At 53.6% G+C, this 22,485-nt stretch overlaps 1 protein-coding gene across 1 annotated transcript in view; it reads right to left on the bottom strand.

Annotated features, from left to right (window-relative positions):
* Window positions 1-22,093, bottom strand: part of Aldh1l1 (aldehyde dehydrogenase 1 family member L1) — a 51,751-nt gene extending 29,658 nt beyond the window's left edge. The window contains exons 1-9 of the mRNA XM_052720669.1: window positions 21,923-22,093; window positions 16,482-16,631; window positions 14,162-14,396; window positions 13,364-13,529; window positions 10,843-10,944; window positions 10,115-10,204; window positions 9,051-9,188; window positions 6,375-6,500; window positions 3,205-3,296 (exon numbers count right to left, since the gene is read on the bottom strand). Of these exons, the coding sequence (XP_052576629.1) occupies window positions 3,205-3,296; window positions 6,375-6,500; window positions 9,051-9,188; window positions 10,115-10,204; window positions 10,843-10,944; window positions 13,364-13,529; window positions 14,162-14,396; window positions 16,482-16,608 (1,076 nt within the window). The 5' untranslated portion in view covers window positions 16,609-16,631; window positions 21,923-22,093. The remainder of the gene's footprint in view (window positions 1-3,204; window positions 3,297-6,374; window positions 6,501-9,050; window positions 9,189-10,114; window positions 10,205-10,842; window positions 10,945-13,363; window positions 13,530-14,161; window positions 14,397-16,481; window positions 16,632-21,922) is intronic.
* Window positions 22,094-22,485: the final 392 nt, after the last annotated feature.

Raw genomic sequence — 22,485 nt, 5'->3', positions numbered from 1 at the left:
GTGATAGAATATGACCTGTAAGCCAAATAAACCCTTCCCTCCCCAAGCTGCTTTTGTCATGGTGTTTATCACAGCAATAGAAATCCTGACCAAGACAACAGAGGAACAAAGAGTCAAATCTACAGGACTGTAAGTCCAAATCCCCTTAAAACACACACACACACACACACACACACACACACACACACACACACACACACACACAAAATCTTCCACAAGACACAAGACTCCCAACTCTGCCAAGCACAGGGACCCAATTCATCCCTAAAACATGTGCTAGACTGTGGGGGCAGACCAGGCAGTGCTGAAGCCCCACCCCTTCACTCCTGTTCTGCCCCTTCATTGATTGATGGAATCTCCTACCATTAGGGGGTTGGTTCCCTCCACTGATTGATGGAATCTCCTACCATTAGGGGGTTGGTTCCCTCCACTGATTGATGGAATCTCCTACCATTAAGGGGTTGGTTCCCTCCATTGGTTGATGGAATCTCCTACCATTAGGGGGTTGGTTTCCTACCCCTCGAAGCTGCACAGGTCCTGGGACACACTTCAACTGGCAGAACATGGTGGGACATGATGCGTCCACACTAAACTCTGTCTCCATGAACACTTCACACTTCTTCTGGTGCCTTCCTGTCACCAGCCCAGGAACAAGTGAGGACTGGTCTCTGTGGGCATCCCCAGCTGACCTGTTCATGAACCCTATGACGCTGGTCAAGCCTGTCCAAACCAGCTGAACCCAGGACAAACTCTGAACCAGGGATCAGGAGGCAAATAAGTGGTGTCAGTTTAAACCATGGTTAGGGGGTGACCTGCTACCCAGAAAATGGGTCTGGCATATGGCCCACTTCTCATGACATATAGTCTTCTTCACCCCTCTGTCCTGTTTCTACCCAGAACTTTCTTTTGGAAGACTCCAGTGGCCCCACCTTTCCCCGGAGTGCAGGTTTCAGAGACAGGGAAACCTCTAGGGTCGTCTCTCAACTGTGCCTATGCTCCCCCACTCCCTAGCCATGCCCCCACTCCCTAGCCATGCCCCCACTCCCTAGCCATGCCCCCACTCCCTAGCCATGCCCCCCACTCCCTAGCCATGCCCCCCACTCCCTAGCCATGCCCGCCACTCCCTAGCCATGCTCCTCCCTAGCCATGCCCCCCACTCCCTAGCCATGCCCCCCACTCCCTAGCCATGTCCTCACTCCCTAGCCATGCTCCCCACTCCCTAGCCATGCCCCCCACTCCCTAGCCATGTCCCCACTCCCTAGCCATGCTCCCCCACTCCCTAGCCATGCCCCCCACTCCCTAGCCATGCCCCCCACTCCCTAGCCATGCTCCCCCACTCCCTAGCCATGCCCCCCACTCCCTAGCCATGCCCCCCACTCCCTAGCCATGCCCCCCACTCCCTAGCCATGCTCCCCCACTCCCTAGCCATGCCCCCCCACTCCCTAGCCATGGCTTCTATGAAGGAAGTAATGGAGGAGCCCAGATGGTGCTTCCTGGAGACGTCTATGCACACAGCATTGAACACCACCCTCTTCCTCCTTTCTGTGCACAAGCTTTTCCCCACTTAAGCTCTTCATCTTCCTTGGAGCATTCTTCAAGATAAGCAACTCCTCCCTGAAGGTGACAGACAGCGCTGTTTCTGCTGCTTTGACCTGTATTTCCTTTTCACAAAAGCGCCTGCATTTCTCAACTGCAGGAAGAAGGCAGTCAACTCAACTCTTGCCCCCAGGGAGTGGTAGGCACACGATCCAGCCACGGCCAATCAACCTGTGCCTCTCCCTGGCCTGTAATGGGCTCTTACAGGGGTGTATGACTGCATAGAGCCAATAAAATTAACATTTGAAATGCGTTGAAGCCCCATGAAAGCAAATGCCCATTTCACTGGGACTCTAGCAAGATACAGGACCAGACTGCAGTGACCATACAGCTGTATTATCACCACGAAGACAAATCCTGCCTGAAAATGAGCCAGTGTCCAGCGTCCGGGAAAGAGACGGTGGCAGTGGGATATAATGCGAGCCTCTGTGGTCACTCAAGAACACTAACTGCGGATTTGCTGTTGTTTTCTTGTTTTATTTTTAAAGATCTGTTTTTATTTTATGTCTACGAGTGTCTGTCTGTCTGTGCACCATGTGTGTGCCTGGTGACTTCAGAAGGGGACATTGGATCCCCTGGAAGTGGAGTTACAGATGCCTGTGAGCCACCATGCGGGTTCTGGGGACTGAACCCAGGTCCTCTGCAAGGGCAGCCAGTGCCTTGAACTACCGCGTCATTTTTCTGGGTTCCTTAAGCCAATTTGGGTCACCTTACTGTTCTGGGGCTCACGCAGCATAGGCCAGCTTGAACTTGTTGTGTTGCCAAGACTGGCTTTGAAATCTCAATCCTCCTGCCCCCGCTCCACCGCTGCATGGTGCTAGGATTACCAGCGTGCTACCACCTCCAGAGCCTCAAGTTACTCTTCCTTACAAGCAAGGGCACAGTCATGCATCCTGCTTCCTTCCTTTTGTTATTGTCAGAACGTGCCACTGTTGAACAACAAGCAGGGCCACTACAGCAAAGTCAAAGGACAGGCAAGAGTCCAAGGGCAGATCCTTGGCTGGTCATGGAGGGCGGTTGCCACTTGTGGTGTGTATACTGCACCCTAGTGTTCGAAACAGCAATTGCACCTCCCCTCCCTAGCTACCACACCCTTGAACACACACACACACACACACACACACACACACACACACACACACACACACACGCAAGCACACAGGTGACTGTGAGCCTGGGATTATGTTCACATCCTCCTTTTTGGGGGAGAAGGGGTCAGCTCTCTGTCCCCACCCTTGGCTTGGGATGGCTGGCAATCATCCAGACAGCAGCTGTGACACAGTGAGCTTCCCGGGTCACTACATCTGCCTCCCTGGCTGGCACTAATGCTCTTGGGACTATGAGCCACCACATGTGAGTCCAAGTCCCCAGTCTGCCATAGCCAGCTGAATCAGCCAATGGTCAGCAATGACAGCTGGGCATCAGCTGCCCTTCTGGGATGAGAGACCCCTTGGGGCTAGATGTTTGGGCCCAGACTCTACAGTGGTTCCTCTCTGCCCATAGGGCCCTTTCTGATCTCCTCACGCATGATACATGAGGACAAACAACAGTGGCCTCGGTGGGCACACAGTGGATGCTTGGAAGAGACCTCGGTGCCCCTGGCCTCACCTCACAACATCTACTGATGCAGCCCCCGACTTGAAGAAGTCTGTAGAGTCTTCTACCTTGGGGACGTTGGGCAGGATTCGCATCCAAGAGCTCTGGAAGACAAAGGCCATGATGGTCAGAGGTGCTTGGTGAAGTAGGGTGCCATTTTCACTGTTGACTAAGGGTTCTACCTTCATGGTCTTCGAGGCACTGTATCTACTCTAGGGCCCAGAGTAGGCCACAGCTCTGGCCACCATGACACTAGGCTGCTGGCCTCCTGCCATGTGATTGGTCTCCCAGAATAGTGCAGGCAGGAGAAGATGAGTGGGTATCAGAAAGGCTCATGCCCGGCCTTGGTGCGGCTGTCAGTGTCCTGGTATCCCCAGCACAGCACTGATATGGCAGCATGGGATGCTTGTGACATGAAGGCCGGTCACAGTGAGGGCCTCGTGAACCTGAATCTTGTCTGCTCTGAGATACTGGCTGGCTAGCGCTCCTCTGACCTGGGACCTATGAAGTGTAACAGAAGCAACAACTGGCCTACTGGGCAAGTGAGATGTCAGAGCCACCAGCCCAGTGGCCAGCACTCCCATTTACAGAAGGCCAACCAGTGGGCATGGTAGGATGGCTGTGCCTAACAGATGCCAGACTGAACCGCCCAATCACAACATCCACCAGGAGGACTTCCACCCCCTCACACAGGCCTCCATGGTAGTCATCGTAAGCAAGCATCTTTGGCCCGGAGCCTGTTGGTCCAGCTGGCCTAGGAACCCCAGGTAGGCTCAAAGGCAGGGCCAGAGCCACAGCAGCTTCAGGAATATTCTGGAAATGTCTTTGTTTGCTTGGTTTCATGTTAAAGCTAGCGATGTGGAGCTCCTCTTTCCCTCCTCCCTTCTCTCCCAGACATTTACAGTGCCCAGAATTCCTAGGGAAGACACTGGCTCTCTGCTGTCCACGCAGCACTTCATGTCTGCCTCTTGTAGAATCTTGCTCTTTAGTGCTAAAACACCAAGGGTCCCAGCTGTGACCTGACCCTGCCCACCTCACGCAGCTCTTTCTCTTGTTCCTGGGTTATGGCAGTGGTAACCTCCTCAAAGACAGCTGTCTCCACACCTGTGGGGTCCCTGCACCTGTGGGGTCCTCACACCTGTGGGGTCCCTGCACCTGTGGCATCCCTGCACCTGTGGGGTCCCTGCACCTGTGGGGTCCTCACACATGTGGGATCCCCGCACCTGTGGTGTCCCTGCACCTGTGGGGTCCTCACACCTGTGGGGTCCTCACACCTGTGGGGTTCCCGCACCTGTGGTGTTCCTGCACCTGTGGGGTCCCCGCACCTGTGGGGTCCCTGCACCTGTAGGGTCCTCGCACCTGTGGGGTCCTCGCACCTGTGGGGTCCCTGCACCTGTGGGGTCCCTGCACCTGTGGGGTCCCCGCACCTGTGACATCCCTGCACCTGTGGGGTCCCCGCACCTGTGACATCCCTGCACCTGTGGGGTCCCTGCACCTGTGGGGTCCCTGCACCTGTGACATCCCTGCACCTGTGGTGTCCCCGCACCTGTGGGGTCCTCACACCTGTGGGGTTCCCGCACCTGTGGTGTTCCTGTACCTGTGGGGTCCCCGCACCTGTGGGGTCCCTGCACCTGTAGGGTCCTCGCACCTGTGGGGTCCCTGCACCTGTGGGGTCCCTGCACCTGTGGGGTCCCTGCACCTGTGGGGTCCCCGCACCTGTGACGTCCCTGCACCTGTGGGGTCCCCGCACCTGTGACATCCCTGCACCTGTGGGGTCCCCGCACCTGTGGTGTTCCTGCACCTGTGGGGTCCCTGCACCTGTGACATCCCTGCACCTGTGGTGTCCCCGCACCTGTGGGGTCCTCACACCTGTGGCATCCCTGCACCTGTGGGGTCCCTGCACCTGTGACATCCCTGCACCTGTGGTGACCCCGCACCTGTGGGGTCCTTGCACCTGTGGGGTCCTCACACCTGTGGCATCCCTGCACCTGTGGGGTCCCTGCACCTGTGACATCCCTGCACCTGTGGGGTCCCTGCACCTGTGGCGTCCCTGCACTTACACTCCTCTGCTCTAAAGTTTCTCCAGCTCTTTTCTCTGCACCCAGCTCTCAGCCTCCCTCCATCTAACGCCGACCCCAGCTCTGAGGCCTTGTCTCACAGCCCCGTTCTGTGCAGAGTGTCTCCCAAAGCTGTCCTACCATCTGTACCATGAGAGCTCTCCATGTACGGCAGCTTCACCCGGCCCTCCCACCCACTGCCTGGCCATCAGGAGGAGCTCAGCAAGTGTTCCTAAGTCCCTTAGCTTATGACGACTCACCACTCTCTTCTTCACGTGGTGTGAGGGCAGTACATGTTAGGGAAGGGAGACACATGGGTTCCTCGTGCTGTGAAGCTCGTGGAATTCAGCATTCGAGGCTTTTTTCTAGGCTACCCCTATGGTGGGATCCTCTCTCAATGCCTGGAGCGGGGTGAGCTGTAACTCCCAGGCAGCCCCATGGTCATACCAACCATGCTCCACTGCACATGCTGCGGCTGAGCTCTGCACGCTTAGCGCAGGTTCAATGTACAAGATGGGTTTATCTGGATAGAGCCCTCACAGGCAGGGGAGGGAGCAGCTGTCCTTGAACCCCTGACTAAATGGATGACTCAGCCAAAACCCCTCAGTGTCATGTGCTCACAAGGCTCAGTACCACACATGGCTCTAGGGACAGAAAGACAGAGTGTGAAGGGCCAGGAACAGACCCTGGGAAGTGGCCACTGACCCAGTTTCTGGCTAGACAACCAAGCTCAGAGAAGGAAGCTATCTCTAGACCATGTAGGGACTGAGCTGGAGGGGAACCTGACTATGAATCTTATGCTGATCACCGTTTAGGTGTTGCTGTGTTAGTACCCTCTCTGGGCCAGTTCCAGACCACACACTGATCACCGGTGATGGGGTTAAGCCCCTACCTCTTTTATTACAAAGCTGACAGTTTCATTTGTTAATTGTTGGGAGTGAGTCCCTAAAGAGCCAGATTCAGGGGACCCAGATCCCAGGGGCCCAGGGACATCAGAAAGTGGACAAAGTCAATGCCGTCTCCAAGGCCAGCATATATTCCCAACTCCAGGGAATGTGAACACACAAAACACGTGTGCAGCGAACAACCTTTTGACTGGATGGTGCCACTGGAGGTGTCTCTTACCCGCACAGCCTCTGCAGTGGCTAGCTCTGCCTCTGTCAGCTCCAGGGCACTGCTGGCAGACCCTTTGAAGAACTGGGAGGCTGGCATCATCTTGCCATCCTCCAGCTGGATGTTCTTCACCAGCAACTGCAAAAGAGAGAACTTCAGTAGGACGAAGGCAGGGTGGGGATCTGAGTAGGGCATTCACACTCTCCCTCCAACCCTCACCACCAAGAGGGAGCAGGGAGCCCAGGTAAATGACGGGAGTGTTTGGAGCTGAGACACACTGTCCTAGGGACATGGTAGAAGCCACACAGCCTGTGCCTGCCCTTTATCCTAATTGTCCATCACCTACCACATTGTGCCTGCTTCCTAGATTCTGTGTGTGCAGTGTGTGTGTGCAAGTGTGTGTGTGTGTGTGTGTGTGTGTGTGTGTGTGTGTGAGAGAGAGAGAGAGAGAGAGAGAGAGAGAGAGAGAGAGAGAGAGAGAGAGGGAGAGAGAGAGAGAGAGAGAGAGAGAGAGAGAGAGAGAGAGAGAGAGAAACAGAGACAGAGAGACAGAGACAGAGACAGACACCCAGGGTCTCCCTCATGTCAGGCAGGCCCTCATCACTGAGTGCCACAGGCCAGTTTCATTCTTTTATTGAGTGATGTTATTTCTATTAAAAGGACAGCTTCTTATCAGAAAAAAAAAATAGCTGCAGAACTATTGTGAAAGTCAACTGAGTAAAAGATGGATCATTAAGCCGGGCGGTGGTGGCGCACGCCTTTAATCCCAGCACTCGGGAGGCAGAGCCAGGCGGATCTCTGTGAGTTCAAGGCCAGCCTGGGCTACCAAGTGAGTTCCAGGAAAAGGCGCAAAGCTACACAGAGAAACCCTGTCTCGAAAAACCAAAAAAAAAAAAAAAAAAAAAAAAAAAAAAAAAAAAAAAAAGATGGATCATTAATCATGTGATCACTCCCAGAAGCCCACAGAAACATCTAGAGGACAAATGTCTGTCTGGGATGCAGGGGGAGAGAAGGAGAGTCCTATAAGCCTATCTATCGCCTGCACTCTTGTGGACAGCACTCCAGACAGAGCCTGGCTCTGGCTCTGTGGAGCTTGTGGAGAGTGTGCAAAGCCCACGGAGTCACCCTTCAATGGAGACATGCCAGCCTGCTGCCAGCACATCCAAAATTATTTATCTTGTCTCCCCGCTTCTAACATTTGTCAAACAATTATTTATGAGCTAACGTTCAAATAGCTCATACAATACATTATAAAATTTGGTAAATCTGAGGTAGATATAAGAATATTTTAGAGCCACATTCTGTACCTGTTCTAGTCCAGGCAACCAGGGCTGGATACAGACTATTAGGAGATGTTCTAGAACTTTTGGCAAGCAGAAGGGCAGCTAGACCCAGCAAGCAAGCCTGAGACATGCTTCCTGAAGGCTTCTGTGCTCTGATGTTTGTATGGCTACAGTGGCAGAAGCAGCCAGGGCCCTGGAACCTGCCCCTCCTGAACGTGAATACCAGCTTCAGCTGCTGCAAGGCACTGGCCACGGGCAGCGTACTGCACACTCCCCAGTTCCTGCACTGGATGGGAAAGCACCTGTGACCGGAGAGGCCAAGGACTCCACACTACCCCGAGGACCAGAACAACAGATGCTGGCTGATGTGTACACGTGCAGGGCCGAGACAAAGTCAATGTATCCTCAGAGACAGATCAGACAAGCCCATCCCTGACCTCATGACTGCTGAGCTTGTCCCTCATAGCCTCATGGGGTTTTCCCAGAATGTTTCTGAATAATCATTTGCGGGAGAATTACCCTCTTAGATGCTATTTCTAGGGACCTCAACATGAAGGAGAGCATCAGTCTAGACATACCCATCATGCACATCTGAATGCCCATCCTCTTTAAACAGAAGCTGTCACACAGCCTTGGCCTCTCTGGAGGCATAATACGGCATGTAAATGCTGAGAGAGAGCCACGTCGGTCAGCACAGTTCTGCACACTCCACGCTACCCACACCCACGCTGTCAAGGTTGCTAAGTGTTGGAGACCCTGCCTCTCCTCAGCCCAGCATCTCCTGTGAACAGAGTCTCAGGGTCACAACAGCCTCGGAGCCAGAATGTAGGCTCTGAAGCCCAGCTCTGCTACTGACTAGCTCGAGCGACCTTGGGCAAACTTTTCAAGTCTTTGCATTGTAATCTGCTCCTCTGGAATATGCAAATAATATTTATAATTATCTCATGGGGCTGTCTGGAAGATTAAATGTGGTGCCTATTTGTTGTTTTGAAACAGTGGTTGGTGCCTAAGTACACTCCATTCAATTCAGCTACTATTCTGATGTGCAAAGTCCAGTCATATCCACCAGAGCCCAGCAGCTGTCTGAACCAAGTCACTATGCCATCCCCATTCAGTGAGAGGGAAACTGAGGCCCAGGGGTTTAAAGACCTGGTCTTGATAACACATGCAAAGTCCAAGGCCAGGGCTACTCAAAAGGCCTTCTGTCACATGGGGTGTCCAGCCTGTCATTGAAAGCACAGCCCCACCCCACAGAGCCTGTGCTCAGATTGGGGCTGTTCCCTTGACTCTTGGTTCTTCCTGTTTCTTCCAGGGCAGCCTTGGGTCTTCCTGTAGGACAGCAGTGTGGGTGACCTTGACCCTGTGACACAGGCAAGTGACTCACAACAGTGTCCTGTCACCTTACCATTTTATCATCATTCCCGAACAGGATGAGTCCTGCTTTGGTGACCAGGCCTGGACGATGGGCTCCTGGGATGGGCAAAGGCTCTCCCTGGGCCACCAGGCCAGAAGTGTTGAGTGTTGAGTTGAAAAATGTCAGCTTCTGTGGGGTCAGAGAAGCCAAGAGACAACAGGTAAGACGAGGCCCTGCTGCCTGAAGCCTAGCTACAGCTCCATAGGGCTGAGAAGGCTAAGTGGTACCGGCAGGTGGGGTGGGGAGGCTGGTGTGACCCTAGAGTGTGCAAGGCTGACTGGGCCTAAGACCAGCCTCTGCGGGGAACAGAGAGACCTGGAGGAACTGTGATCGACACAGAAGGCTGAGTAGGTCCTAGACCCAGTCTTTGGGGCCACAGATGAGACCCAGAAAATCTGAGGACCTGGATACCTCAAGCCTCAGGCATCCTTGAGACCTTTGCACTGACTCAGTGCCTCAGACCTCAGGGGCACAGACCCCCAGGAAAATCTTCTCAAGGTACACCATGAGGCCACTGACCCTTGGTAACTGCTGGCCGCTGCTGCAGATACACCCACCAGAGCAAAGGGTCGGGTGTCAGTGCAGGAAGTGAAGAGACCTCTGCATTGTTTTGTAGGGAGCTGGGTCAGGGAACTGGACAGCAGATCGTGTGGACATCAGGCTGACCTTGAGGGGTGCATAAAACCTGCACCTCCCTATCCTAAGTCCAGCTGCTGCCCAGTCTAGCTCAAAGTAAGTTGTCTCTCCCCTAGGGCAAAGTCAAAGCCTGGCCTATGGCATCTGAGAGCACAGGGGTGAGGTTCAAGCTACTCAACAACCAATTCAGCAGGTCCAGGGCTGCAGCAGGTGCCTGGGGCCACCAATGGCTGCAGACATCGTATTTTAGCTCTGAATGGTCCAGGATCTCCTAGTCCTGGAGAAGGGGGCATTTGGGAGGAGGTAGAATTAGGATTATAGAATGTCTCAAGCATTTCAAACCTAGTGGGCAGCTTTCCAGCTGGCAGGGTGGCAGCATACAGCGTCTCCTGCTGAACACCAACCTCATGGGAACATACCTGCCCACAGGCCTCTGTCCAGGCACCTGGCACTTTGTCATTCCCACGGATCCAGTTGTGGATGGCCTCTGCTGGCTGGTCCCAGTTGATCTGTGGGGACCAAGGTTGTTGTATCCTCAGCCAGCCTTTCCTAGTCCCCTGAGGACTGCGGCACAGTGGGCCTAGCCTTGCAGATAGGGTCTGGGCTTCCTCCTAGACCTGGGCCTGAGTGCAGAGTGGGTGCCCTGGTTTGGGGCTCTGACCCCAGGTCTCTCCCAGGCTGCACAGCCTGTAGAATGGCTTTGGGAAGAGGCTATCTCCTGCTGTCAAGGTGGCTGAGGCCCCCACAGAGTCCCCAGGAAGAGTGCCCAGGCCCATCCTGCAGAGCCCCACCACAGCATCTTCATGTATACAGGGCTCACGCAGACCTCCTTACAGAGACAACCAGAACCAAGCAGAGGCAGCCACGGGACTGCTACCCACTGTGGCTCCAAGAAACGTCCCAGACAACGTCTTGGAGATGCTGACACTATGGCTGGTATATGCCCATAGCCCTAGGTCTTCTCCCTCCCTGGAGTGGTGCTTGCTCCTTAAAGAGAAACAGGACCTTGTTCCCTGCACGTCCAGGTGCTCCACTGTGACCCCACCCTCCACGGCTGTTTCTATCACTGTCAGCTGTACCCTGCTTCCCTGAGCCACTGCACTCCAGCCACTCACAGGCATGTTGGGTAGCTGGGGCTGCTACTCACCCTGGCCGTCTCCTTCTTCTGAATGCCCTCATAGGTGGCTCCTTCCTCAGGCTGGCGGACACGGGGGGCTGTGCCCTCTGCGATCAGCCGCACAGCCTGCACCTGCAAGGAGACTCCACAGTCAGCTTCCCCAGCCTCAGGGTCCTGCCCACACCAGCCCTGGTGCTCACACTGCGGGGACCCGGAAACCCTACAGCATGGACACAGGGTGTGGGCGACGGGGTTTGGGAGGTGGAATGACACACAGACCATCAGCAACACCTCACGGCCTTAGCTTACATCGACCTTCTAGATCTCTAGGTGAGGAAACTGCCAAGCTCCACCAGGGATAACAGATGCACAGCCTGTGTGCCGCTGTCCAGAACCATCTTGAAGAACAGATCCCGAGCCCTGATGTGGGCTTGGGCATCTGCAGTGAAGGAGCTTCTCTGGGGTCCGGACTGAGGAGTGACAAGGAGTCTGCAACCTACCCTGAGGGAGGACCCAGGGGAGCTGCTGTTGTCAAGAAACAGTGTCATGGGGCTCGAGAGGTGGCTCAGCAGTCATAAGCACCGGCTGCTGTTGCAGAATATGTTTCCACGGTGTGAAGATGTGTCACCGTGGTTGGTTTAATAGAGAACTGAATGGCCAATAGCTAGGCAGGAGAGGATAGGCGGGACTTCCGAGAAAGAACTCTGGGAAGAAGAGAGGCAGAGAGATGCCAGCGAGACTCTGTACTTGAGCAAGTTGGCTCAAGTACAGAGGAGCAGTAACCAAGCCACGTGGCGGAAAGTAGATTAATAGAAACAGGTTAATTTAAATTATAAGAGCTAGTTGCGAAAAAGCCTAAGCTAAAGGCCAACCTTTCATAATTAATAATAAGTCTCTGTGTCATTATTTGCAGGCTGGTGGTCCTGACGAAAAAGTACTATTTCAGGCTGCTCTTGTAAAAAGACCTGGGTTCAATTCCCAGCACTCCATGTGGCAGCTCACAACCTCCTGTAATTACCGTCTAGGGAATCTGATGCTCTCTTTTGATGTCCATGGTTCACATATACACATGCAGGCAAACACTCATATACACAAAATAAATCAATAGAAAAAAATTTAAAGAAAAGAAATAGGGTATAAGAAACCATAATGCAGGGCTGCATTGTGGAATATGCCATAGTGATTAACATGGGCTGTGTTTGCACAATCCTGTAAAATGGCCAGGAACCTGGGGACCGCAAAGATGTGTGTGTGTGTGTGTGTGTGTGTGTGTGTGTGTGTGTGTGTGTGTGTGTGCGATGCAGGGGATAGAACATGGGCTCTCCCTCATACAAAGAAATCACTGTACCACAGAGCTACCTCCTGTCCCTACGTTCCTATGGAAATTAATCATAATTAATTTAAATAGACACATGCGAGCAGTGGTAGCCATGGACACTCCAGTTCTAATGGCTATCTGAGCCATATGCTATGGATTGTGAAATCCTCTTGTTTCAGGCTCAGTATTTGATAAGGTAGCTTTGCTCACCACGACTTAACACAGTGAAAACATTAAAGGTGAAACGGCAGCTGATGTGAAAAAGGACCGAGGTGAGGGGACAGATGGCGCGGGGCTTGTCGTGGTGTCTGGTGACTGGCACCTTGCTCACTGCCATATGACAAGGCTTTTTGTCTGGAAACTTCCTGGCCCGAATATCAATGACTTTGGTCCTCTCTCACTAATGTGCCCTCCAGGCTGGAACAACAGCAGCCTGTGCAGATACACATGGCCTGTAGGATGTCCCTGGGGACACCGGCTACATGTGGCACCAGAAAATATTTTCACCAGATTGTGCTGTTCTTAAATATGCCTCAAATAAACGATTCGGGGTCAGACTCTCAACAATGGCTATTGAGTCACGTTTTTCCTTCTTGCCTCCCCGGATGGACATTCTGATGGCCATGGTGTTTGCCGAGACTTCCACAAATCAGAATACTCCATTGCCCCAGCCAGTGACTGGGTCAGGAAAACCACATGACCCTAAGCTGGCCAATCGGAGCCTTCCTTGATCTTTCCCCCTTGTATCTTGGAGGAGTGGGGTTTGCCGCCCATGGAATAGGGAACTGAAAACTTGGACTTAGGATTCAATGACCTTTCATCTCATGAAGGGCACCTGACCTGAGGATAAAATGAACTAAACAGGAAAGGGACCAAATTGTGGGGTGTGACAACCCAGTGACACAGAGGGAGCTTTGGGGCTCAACAACACCTGGCCTGATGCTGCTTCTGGCCTTGTCTAGTCAATGGCCCCAACCAAACATGCCCCTTTGGGCTAATGCCCTCTTGAGGTGGGCTCTGCTCACTCTGCCCACAGTTCCTTCAGGTTCATACCCCATCTCTTTGAGACCCTGAAGAGTTCCCCTTTCACGAGTCCTGAATTTGAGGGTGGGGTGCCTGGCCAGTGGGGATCAGTACCTACATCTAGGGAAGGTCAGGAGAGCCAAGAATGGAGAACCTGTGTCAGGGCAGGCATGAGATGGGAGGGCAGGTGTGGCCAGCCCTCAGCCTTACCATCCCTTTGATGCCCTCCGGGAAGAGGAAACGGTTGTACAGGGTGCTCACGGTGTCATCTGGAAGCACCTCACACTCCTTCTGGAGCAGAAGGTCCCCAGTGTCCAAGCCATCATCAGCCCAGAAGATGCTGAAGCCCCCTTTCTTATCCCCATGAATGAGGGTCCTGGAGGGCAGGAGGGAAATGTTAGTCTGATAGAAAGTGTCACAGAGGGCACCCTGGGAGCTGCCCCTTGGCTCCTGCCACCCTCCAGGAGGCCACCTCCTCCCCAGGAAGGGCTGACACCTGCTCCTAGAGGAAAGGGAAGAAAAGAAACTGTTTATGACCACCAAAAGCTGTGCTGCCTTAGGGAATAGCCCCACGACAGGGACAGGTGGGGTGAGCATACGGAGCCCTGCCCTCGGCAGCCTCCATGACATCCTAGTACAACCCCCCTTGCACCCTCTGTCCTGTCGCAGGTGTGGCACCAGCAGAGCTGTCCCCCCTGCTGCAGAGCATGTGGTCTCTTTTGTTTTCAAGACAGGGTTTCTCTATGTAGCACTGGCCATCCTGGGACTTGCTCTATATAGCCCAGGCTGGCCTCAAACTCACAGAGATCTGCCTCCTGAGTGCTGTGATTAAAGGTGCGAGCCACCCCCACCTGGCAAGCGTGCTGTCTTGACATGCCCCCACTGTGGTTCAGGGTGACACACGGCAGAGCAGGGCAGGCACCTGCGCCACGCCCTTGACCACCCTAGAGAGATGCGTCAGGCTGAGGAGGGTGACATGCCAGGCGGATGCAGTGGGTCCTGTCTTACCAGTTGATGGCCGAAGCCCCTCGGTGTCTGGGTAGCAGGGATGGGTGGTAGATTATGGAGCCGTGCTGGGGGGCATTGATGACTTCCATGGGGATGAACTGGCTGCAGAAGGGCAGCACGTTGAGCTCGGCACCCAGAGCCTGGTATTTGGCCACCACCTCGGGCAGAGCCTGCCCTCGAGCCCGCCACCGAGGGAACTTGAACACAGGCACGCCATCCTTCTCAGCCACCAGGCCTGCGGGGAGAGCAGGCAAGAAATTGTCTTCTCCGTGCTACCCACACACTGTCGGCTGTGCCCTCCCAGAGAAGTGGCTCCTGGCCTGTTCTTGGTGTCCTTTCCCTCCCTGTTCCCACTGCCCAGCCAGGTTCTACCAGGGTTCGGGTGGGGGACTGCTAGCCAAGGGTGAGTGATGGGCAGGGACTTTCCCGCCTGGATGCTGCCTCCTGCTGAGTACTAAGGCCTCCATGTGCCTCCCCTGCTCAGGCCCCACAGGTCCCCAGCAGCCACTGTCCTCACAGTCCTCTCCAGAGGCCCAGCCATGTCCAACACTGTGTCTTTCTCTGCTCCCTCACCGTCTCTCTTTTCCCTCCCTTCCCCTCCCTCTCCTCCTCAGATCGCTGTCTTGGACACTGGGGTCCCTGGGAGCCATAGTTCTGTCTTGTCAACTGTTCCCTCACCAGGAGGAGGTGAAGAGGCAGGAGGGAGGAGAACAAGAGGGCTGGGAAACGCTTGGTCCTTCCTGTGGGGATCCTGTCCTCTGGCCACCACCAGCCCGATGCCTCACCCCAGCCACAGGAGTCCCTTCCCAGAGCAGCCGCTGAATCCCTGTTCCCAGTCTGCAGTATATACATTCTGCTCCTCACACCTGTGGTCCAGAAGCCCAAGCCTGGCCTGCCGGGCCCCTCCTGCCTCCCGACAGGCCTGAATCATAGGCTCCACTTCCTATGCGGCCCCAGCCCCTTCTATCCTCAGCCTGGTGGTAGCAGCTGCCTCAGGAAGGCACAGCCCCAACCCTGCAGGACTTTTTTTGGCTTCAGTGCTTGTGAACGTCTTTCGCAAGTCTCTCGAGGGAACTCCCTTGACTGGCCTGACCCTGCTGTCTGTCCTCATCTCTGCCATCATGTCCTGACGTGAGGGCTGATCTTCATTGTCAAGGTCACTGGGTTTGGAATCAGTAGGAGGGTGCTTCCAGGGTGTTAACTGAAAAGAGGAGACTCCCCAGAATGTAGATACACCATCCCAGGTGTATGGTCCCAGGCTAAATAAAAAGGGGGTGAAAAAAGGAAGCCAGCTGAACACCAGGACGCATCTCTGTTCCCGATTCAGACGCAATGTGACCAGCTGTGAGGAGAGGAGGTCAGAACATACTTCCAAAGCAGCCTCACTGTGGCCAGTGAGACACTCCTGCAGGCCATGTGTGGTCCCAACCAGGCTTGGGCTGGTGCTGGAAGCAGGAATTGTCTAGTCACGGCTAGTGTCTGTTTGCAAAGCTCAGGCTGTGGGGTCATGTATACCATGCTGTGGGGTCATGTATATCATGCTGTGGGGTCATGTATATCATGCTGCGGTCAGGTGCAAGGCTGAGGCCAGGCAGGCCACAGCAGTGTTAGAGCAGAGTCCAGGGGGTCGGACTGCAGCTGCTTGGTCTGCCCTGGATCTGGCTGGCCCCTCAGAGCCTCCCTACTAACCTCAGTTTCCCATGTTAAGCTGTGCCCTACAGTCCTTCTCCATCAGGTCTGACAAGAGCTGATGAGTGGCTGGAAGGTCTGTTCACCATATGGAGGCCCCAGCATCCTGTGTATTGAGCGCCTGCTCCAAAGCAAGCGTTCAGGACTGTGATTCTCAACTGGCTCCTCCCCCAGGAGGTAGCAGCACCAGAAAGATGCTAAAATGGAAATCTCTTAGCTCCACCCACTTTACTGTACCAGGAACCCTCCAGTGGGGTTGAACCCTCAGGGCTAAGAGAGCCCCAGAAATGGCAACATGAAGCACATCCCCTGAGCCCTTGAGAGCCTAGATGCTTGGGGTCAGAGAAGTTCACAGAGGTACGTAGGACCAGATGGGCTTCTCCATGGCCCTTGCTCAGGACACAGATCCTACTCCACAGTCAAGTGTGTGTGGGTGGGGGGGTGTCACTTTATTGCAGGACAGTCCAGCAGCCACTTGGCATCTGTGTGGACAGAGTGGAAGGTGTGTAGGTTCTCTCCAGTAAGGGCTGCACCGTGAGACCCCACACTTTACCACCTGCCCACTATGGGGCCCCTGCCCAGCAGGTGGGCTTCCCTCCATCCTCCTCCTTGCCCCCGAGCTGTTACTCACCCAGGGGATCTGCTTTCCCATCCTTGTCAGGGATAGTGAAGACACCCACCACCTCATGGCCCTCCTTCCTTAGCTGGCAGTAAACCTCCTGGCCAAACAGGCTCTGCCCGATTACCGCGATCTTCATGGCAACAGAGGGGTGGACGGCACCTGTAGAAGGGGCAGCCGAAGAGTCAGAAAGGGCTCTCTGAAGTCAGGGGAAACCATCCAGGTTCCAGCAGGTATGTCCCCTGCCCTGGTCACCCTGGGGGCTCCATGACCAGCAGGCTGCTTCAGGAAGATTGCCACTGTGCAAGGAGTCGGGGGGACATGGACACAGGTAACCCTGACATCTGTGAATGTGGAGACTCTGATGACTGTAGCTTTAGGGGGTCCCTTCATTAATCCTGGCAAACTGTCACAAACCTGGTGCAAGTCCTAGGAGACATTTTAGAATATACTGTGGAAGTGACCAGTTCTGGGACCTTGATCCAGCCACATTAGCCTCTGTTCCCTCACGGTTAGTGAGAAAGCCACCATACTTCTCTTGAGGCTACACCAGGCTTATTGCAGAGACCCAGAAGCCACAAGAGGGGCAAAAAGGAGCCTTGCTTAACGTCAGCCTCCACAGCACAGGGTGACTGGGTTGGGAGGGGCTACCAACGGGACGGGCTGAAGAGAGGGGCGGATGGAATGAAGCAGAACTCAGGGTCAATGGCTACTAAGTTCAGCACCTTCCTGCCACTCATGTCTGTAAAATCTGAGGTACTTACTGGTATCTTTCCTTAAACTGTCCATTTACCACATCTGCATGGTTTAGGGAAAGTCTGCCGTGCAGACTTCTCACACTCAGAAGTGCAGAAACTACAGGGGTGAGGTAGCCTCATGAATTTCCACACGCACAGCACACTGCTGTGACCCAGAGATGCTGTTGCTCACTAAACACCCAGAACTCCGACAGCATGGAGCAGCGGCGCCTCTCTGTCTTGGCCAGCCTCACACGTGTGCCTTTCAGACCCAAAGCCATGCCTGCTTCCCTTCCCCTCCCAGGCCTGTGGGCGTGAACCTTCAGGGGTCAGTGTGTGGACATGTCATCAGAGGCCAGGCTGGCTCAAATGTTGCACAACCTTCATAATAATCAAGTCCAAATGGATCACAGACCTGAGGTTATAAACCTCTGAAAGATAAAAAAGAGGAACGTGGACAGCCTTGGATTCATCAATAACTTTCAAAGCACAGCCCAGGAGGGCTCATGAAAAGAAAATTTAAGTCCTACTTCAATCAGTTTAATATTTCTACTTTCAAAGAACTCCATCAAGAAAATAAAATGAGAATCCATAAACTGGGAGACCTGAGAGTGAACAACTGACCCTCCTGACTCAGTCAGGAGGGAAGACACTCAATTAAAATGTGAGCTAAGCCAGGAGTCCAGTCGGAGAGAAGAAGGATTCTATGAGCAAGGGGCATCAAGATCATGATGGGGAAACCTACGGAGACAACCAAACCAAGCCAGTGGGAACTCATGAACTTTAGACCAACAGCTGTGGAGCCTCCATGGGACTGGACTAGGTCCTCTGCATAAGTGAGACAGTTGTGTAGCTTGATCTGCTTAAGGGGCCTCCTGGCAGTAAGATCAGGATCCATCCCTGGATCATGAGCTGGCTTTTTGAGCCCACTACCTATGGTGGGACACCTTGCACAGCCTTGATGCAATGGGGGTGGGGGGCACTTGGACCTGCCTCTACTGAATGTACCAGGCTCTGCTGACTCCCCATGGGAGGCCTTACCTTGTCAGAGGAGGGAATGGGGGATGGGTTGGGGCAAGGGAAGCTGGTGAGTGGAAAGAGGGAAGAGAGGGGGATCTGTGGTTGGTATGTGAAATGAAAAAAAAATTTCTTAATAAAAAAATGAAATGTGAGTTAAAGATTTCAATCATCAAACTGCAGTGCCCATGGAGGCCAGAAGGTGGCATCAGATCCCCCTGAGGCTATAGCTGCAAGAGGTTGTGAGCTGCCCGGCTTGGGTGCTAGAAACAGAACTCAGGTTCTCTGCAAAAGCAGCAAGTGCTCCTGACCAGGAGCCACCTTTCCAGTCTCCAGCATTCTTGTTCTAATGCAAAGTTCATTTTAACCACCAGTTCCAGAAACCACTCTATGCTGGCTAGTTTTATGTCAACTTGACACAAGTTAGAATATTAAGGAAGAGGGAGCCTCATTTGAGAAAATGCCTCCATACTATCAGGCTTTGGCAAGACTATGGGGCATTTTCTCAATTAGTTATTGATGGGAGAGGGCCCAGCCCATTGTGGGTGGGGTCACCCCTGGGCAGGTGGTCCTGGGTTCTATAAGAAGGCAGGTTGAGCAAGCAATGAGGAGCAAGTCAGTAAGCAGCACCCCTCCATGGCCTCTGCATCAGTTCTTGCCTCCAAAGTTCTATCTGAGTTCCTGACTTCCTTCAATGATGAACAGTGACGAAGAAGCCTAAGTCAAATAAACCCGTTCTTCCCCAAGTTGCTATTGATGATGGCGTTTCATCCCAGCAACAGTAACCCTCACTAGGACACACTCTCATAGGTATTTCTTCAAGTGGACAGAAAACTAATGCCCACATACAAATGTTGATAGCAGTATTACTTAGAATTGTTCAAACCTGGAAGCAACCATGACACCCATTAGTGAGTGAATGGAAAAAAAAAAAAAACCCTGTGGTAATGGGGTTCAGATAATGGAACATAAGCCAGAATTGAGAGGACATGTGCTAGGAAGCTGTGAAAAGATACTCAGGAAACTTAAAGGCAAACCTCTGAGTGAAAGACTCTGCAAAGCTGCCATCCACTATGATCACAAGTGCTCAGCACTGGGAAAAGTCAACCCAGAGCATCAGATACAGTCAAGGATGAGTAGTTGCCAGGGCTGAGGGGAGACCCCCCCACCATGGCATCTAAGACTACAAGAGTGGAGACATGTCTTACAGACTGCGCACACATGAAGCTCACACACACACAGTGAGAGAGCCCACACACAGAACATGGATCTGAGGCCATCACACCGCACTGGCATCAGCTCACACAGTGTGGTAAATGTTTAACAAAGGAAGCACGGGCAGAATGAACATATGGGAACCTGGCTCTGCCCTCAGTTTTTCCACAAACCCAAAACAAACTCTGAAAGTTGATTATTAATTGAAAGAAACAAATATAGCTCTCCAGCCTACATTTTGCTCCAAAAAGTCCAACTGGGTTCAAAATAAACATTTTTACACCAGGTACAGGAAGAAAACATAATAAGGGTAAGGAGGTAGCTCAGTTGATCCAACGCCTGTCTAGCACGCTTGAAGCACCGGTTTCCATCACCTGCTCCACAGAGTCCAAGTGTGCTGGTGCAGGCGGTAAGCACAGCTCTCGGAGGCTGGAAGCAGGAAGATGGGAGTTCAAGGCCATCCTCGGCTACATAGAGGGTTTGAGGCCAGCCTGGGCTACATGAGAGCCTGCCTCAAAAATGGAGAAGAAAGAAGAGGAAGGGAAGGAGGAGGACACGGGGGAGAAGAGGGGGAGAGAAGGGGGACTATGTTAGAAAATACTGGTGAACAGTGGGCTTTACAGGCCTGGCTCCAACAGTGGAACGCAAATTAAACATGCTAACTTTTCACATATAAAGCACACTTTACTAAAAGGAAAAACTTACAGCCAACAGACAAAAACATGCTGCAGTCACAGCTAATGAAATTGGAACATTTCTCTAAAGGCAGAGGCAAACACAGTCCACAAACACAGTCCACATTCCTCCTGTAAAACTGACAGGTACTGAAGATAATATGGATATCCAGCACTGGTAAGGTTCTGGGAAAACAGCAGCAAGCGAAACTTCTCTGCCGGGAACATGAAAGATGGCTCGGCCCTGACTCGGTGTCTCTCTTATAAACCATGGGAGGACCAGAGGACAGCGGGTGGGTTTTACATTGCAGCGTGTTGGAATGCGTAGGCCATGCCATTAGGAAACTGCCATTGGCAAACTGTTGCTAGCTGGGAATATGTAAGCCAAGATGCTCCAGCAGATAACAGCCCACTGCAGTTTCCCAAAGCAGTGTCTGTGGTATGATGTGGTGTGTGTGTGTGCACATGTGTGTGCTGTGGTGTGTCTGTGGTATGATGTGGTGTGTGTGTGTGTGTGTGTGTGTATGTGTGTGTGTGTGTGTGTGTGTGTGTGTGTGTGTGCTTGCCTCTGTGTATTTGTTGTCTTCTTTCAAGGGAGTTTCAGTACATAGCACAGGCTGCCCTGGAATCTCTCCTCCCACCTCAGCCTCTTGAGCACGGAGATTTCAGATCTGTGCTACCACACCTGCCTCCTCCACCCCTGCTGAACAGCAATTATTTACAGAAATATTAAAGGAGTGAAATACAAGTCACCAAAACCAAACCCCACTTTAGGCTGCAGAGGGGCAGTCGGGATCACTGCAGATTGGCCATCATCACAGTTCAGGGACAAGGAGGTAGACGGAGGAACGCGAAGTGAGGACCCTCACTTAAAGTTTGCCTTTGGCCACAGAGACAACATGGGAGGGGCTGGAGGTCCTACCGAGCCCCAAGGATATGGACTGCCGTCTCTCAGCCCTGTCTTGTGTTGGGGCACAGGGGCTGCTGTGGCCTCAGACCTTCAGGGACTCAGAGGGCTCCTGCTCTGCAGGTCCCCACTTCCAGCCCCTGGGTCAGGACAGCAGCAGGGGCCCTTCGTTCTATAGCTTACTGCAATCCAGCCTGGGAGCAGACCGGTAGTGGTCATGGTTCACCCACATCTGCCCAAGGCCGACCCTACCCTCTCATATGACAGCGTCTTTGCCGAGGCTCCCAGCAGGGGATGGGCCAAGATCAATCAGACACTTCCGTGATCCTGGGTGTGGCTACAGGGTAAAGGTAGAGCAACCTGGCTCTCAAGCCTGCAGACTTCAGCTTAAGCCTGGGTGAACTGTCACCTTCCCTGGGTCTCAAGGGCCCAGGGAAAGTATGACTGTGATGTCTCCTGGGCATGGAGAACTTATCTAGACAGAAGACAGTCCCAACACTCACCACCAGCTGCCTAGGACCAGAATTCTCCAGCAACCTCAGGAGATGTACACTGCTGTGTCCCGTCTAATCCAGTCCTGTCTCTTCCTCCCCCGTTTTACAGACTAGAAGCCAAGATTTAGCAGCGCTCCAGAAACTTCCCAGGGCATGAGCAGGGCTTGGTAATGCACTCCTTTAATTCTAGCTCTCCGGAGGCAGAAGCAGACATATCTCTGAGTTCGAGGCCAGCCTGGTCTAGAGTGCTAGTAGCCAGGGCTACTCAGGAAAACCCTCCCTCCAAAAGAAAAGGAAAGAAAAAGAAACTTCCCAGGGCAGGAGCTATGGTTCCGGGGTTCAGCGCCTGCCTGCAGCGGAGAGGCTCTGGGTGCAGTGTTCAAAACAACAAAAGCAAAAAGAAACTTACCCAAGGTCAAAGAGGGGGAGTAGAGAGAACAGGGTCACCGGCCCAGAGCCCTGGGCTTGGAACCCAGCAGTACCTGCTAGCTGCGAGGGTCGGCACGGGGCAGCGAGCTCCCAGACCCGTGCTCAAGCTCCGGTCTACCGTGGAGCGGGTTGGGGTCAGGGCGCCTCCTCCACTCACAGAGGAGGGGCAGACACCGGGGACCCGCCCAGCCCGGACCTCTCCAATCACAGGACGCCCTCAGGCCAGGCCTCCAGATATGACCAATCAGAGGATCCTTCCCCAGTCCCAAGAATGGGGAGAGGGCTTTGGGAAAGGGACTAGCGAACACCCACAGGCGGTCCTTTCGCAGGTGCCCCGCTACCCAAAGGGCCCCAGCTTTCCCTTCTGCAAAATGGGCCGCCAACGCCTACAAAGCACCGTGCAGCCACGGGCTCATCCTCAAAGGGTTGAGTACCCTAGCTGGGTTGGAGAACTCCCCACCCCCAATTCAGGCTTGGGTTCCATGCCCAGCGTCTCCAGAGCTCAGCTGGTCACCCACTGTCCAGAGTCAGGCAGACCAGACC

This window comes from Peromyscus californicus, unplaced genomic scaffold, assembly GCF_007827085.1.
Source record: "Peromyscus californicus insignis strain IS unplaced genomic scaffold, ASM782708v3 Scaffold_6__1_contigs__length_162567912, whole genome shotgun sequence".
Lineage (NCBI taxonomy): Eukaryota > Metazoa > Chordata > Mammalia > Rodentia > Cricetidae > Peromyscus > Peromyscus californicus.
This window is presented reverse-complemented; position numbering and strand designations above follow the sequence as displayed.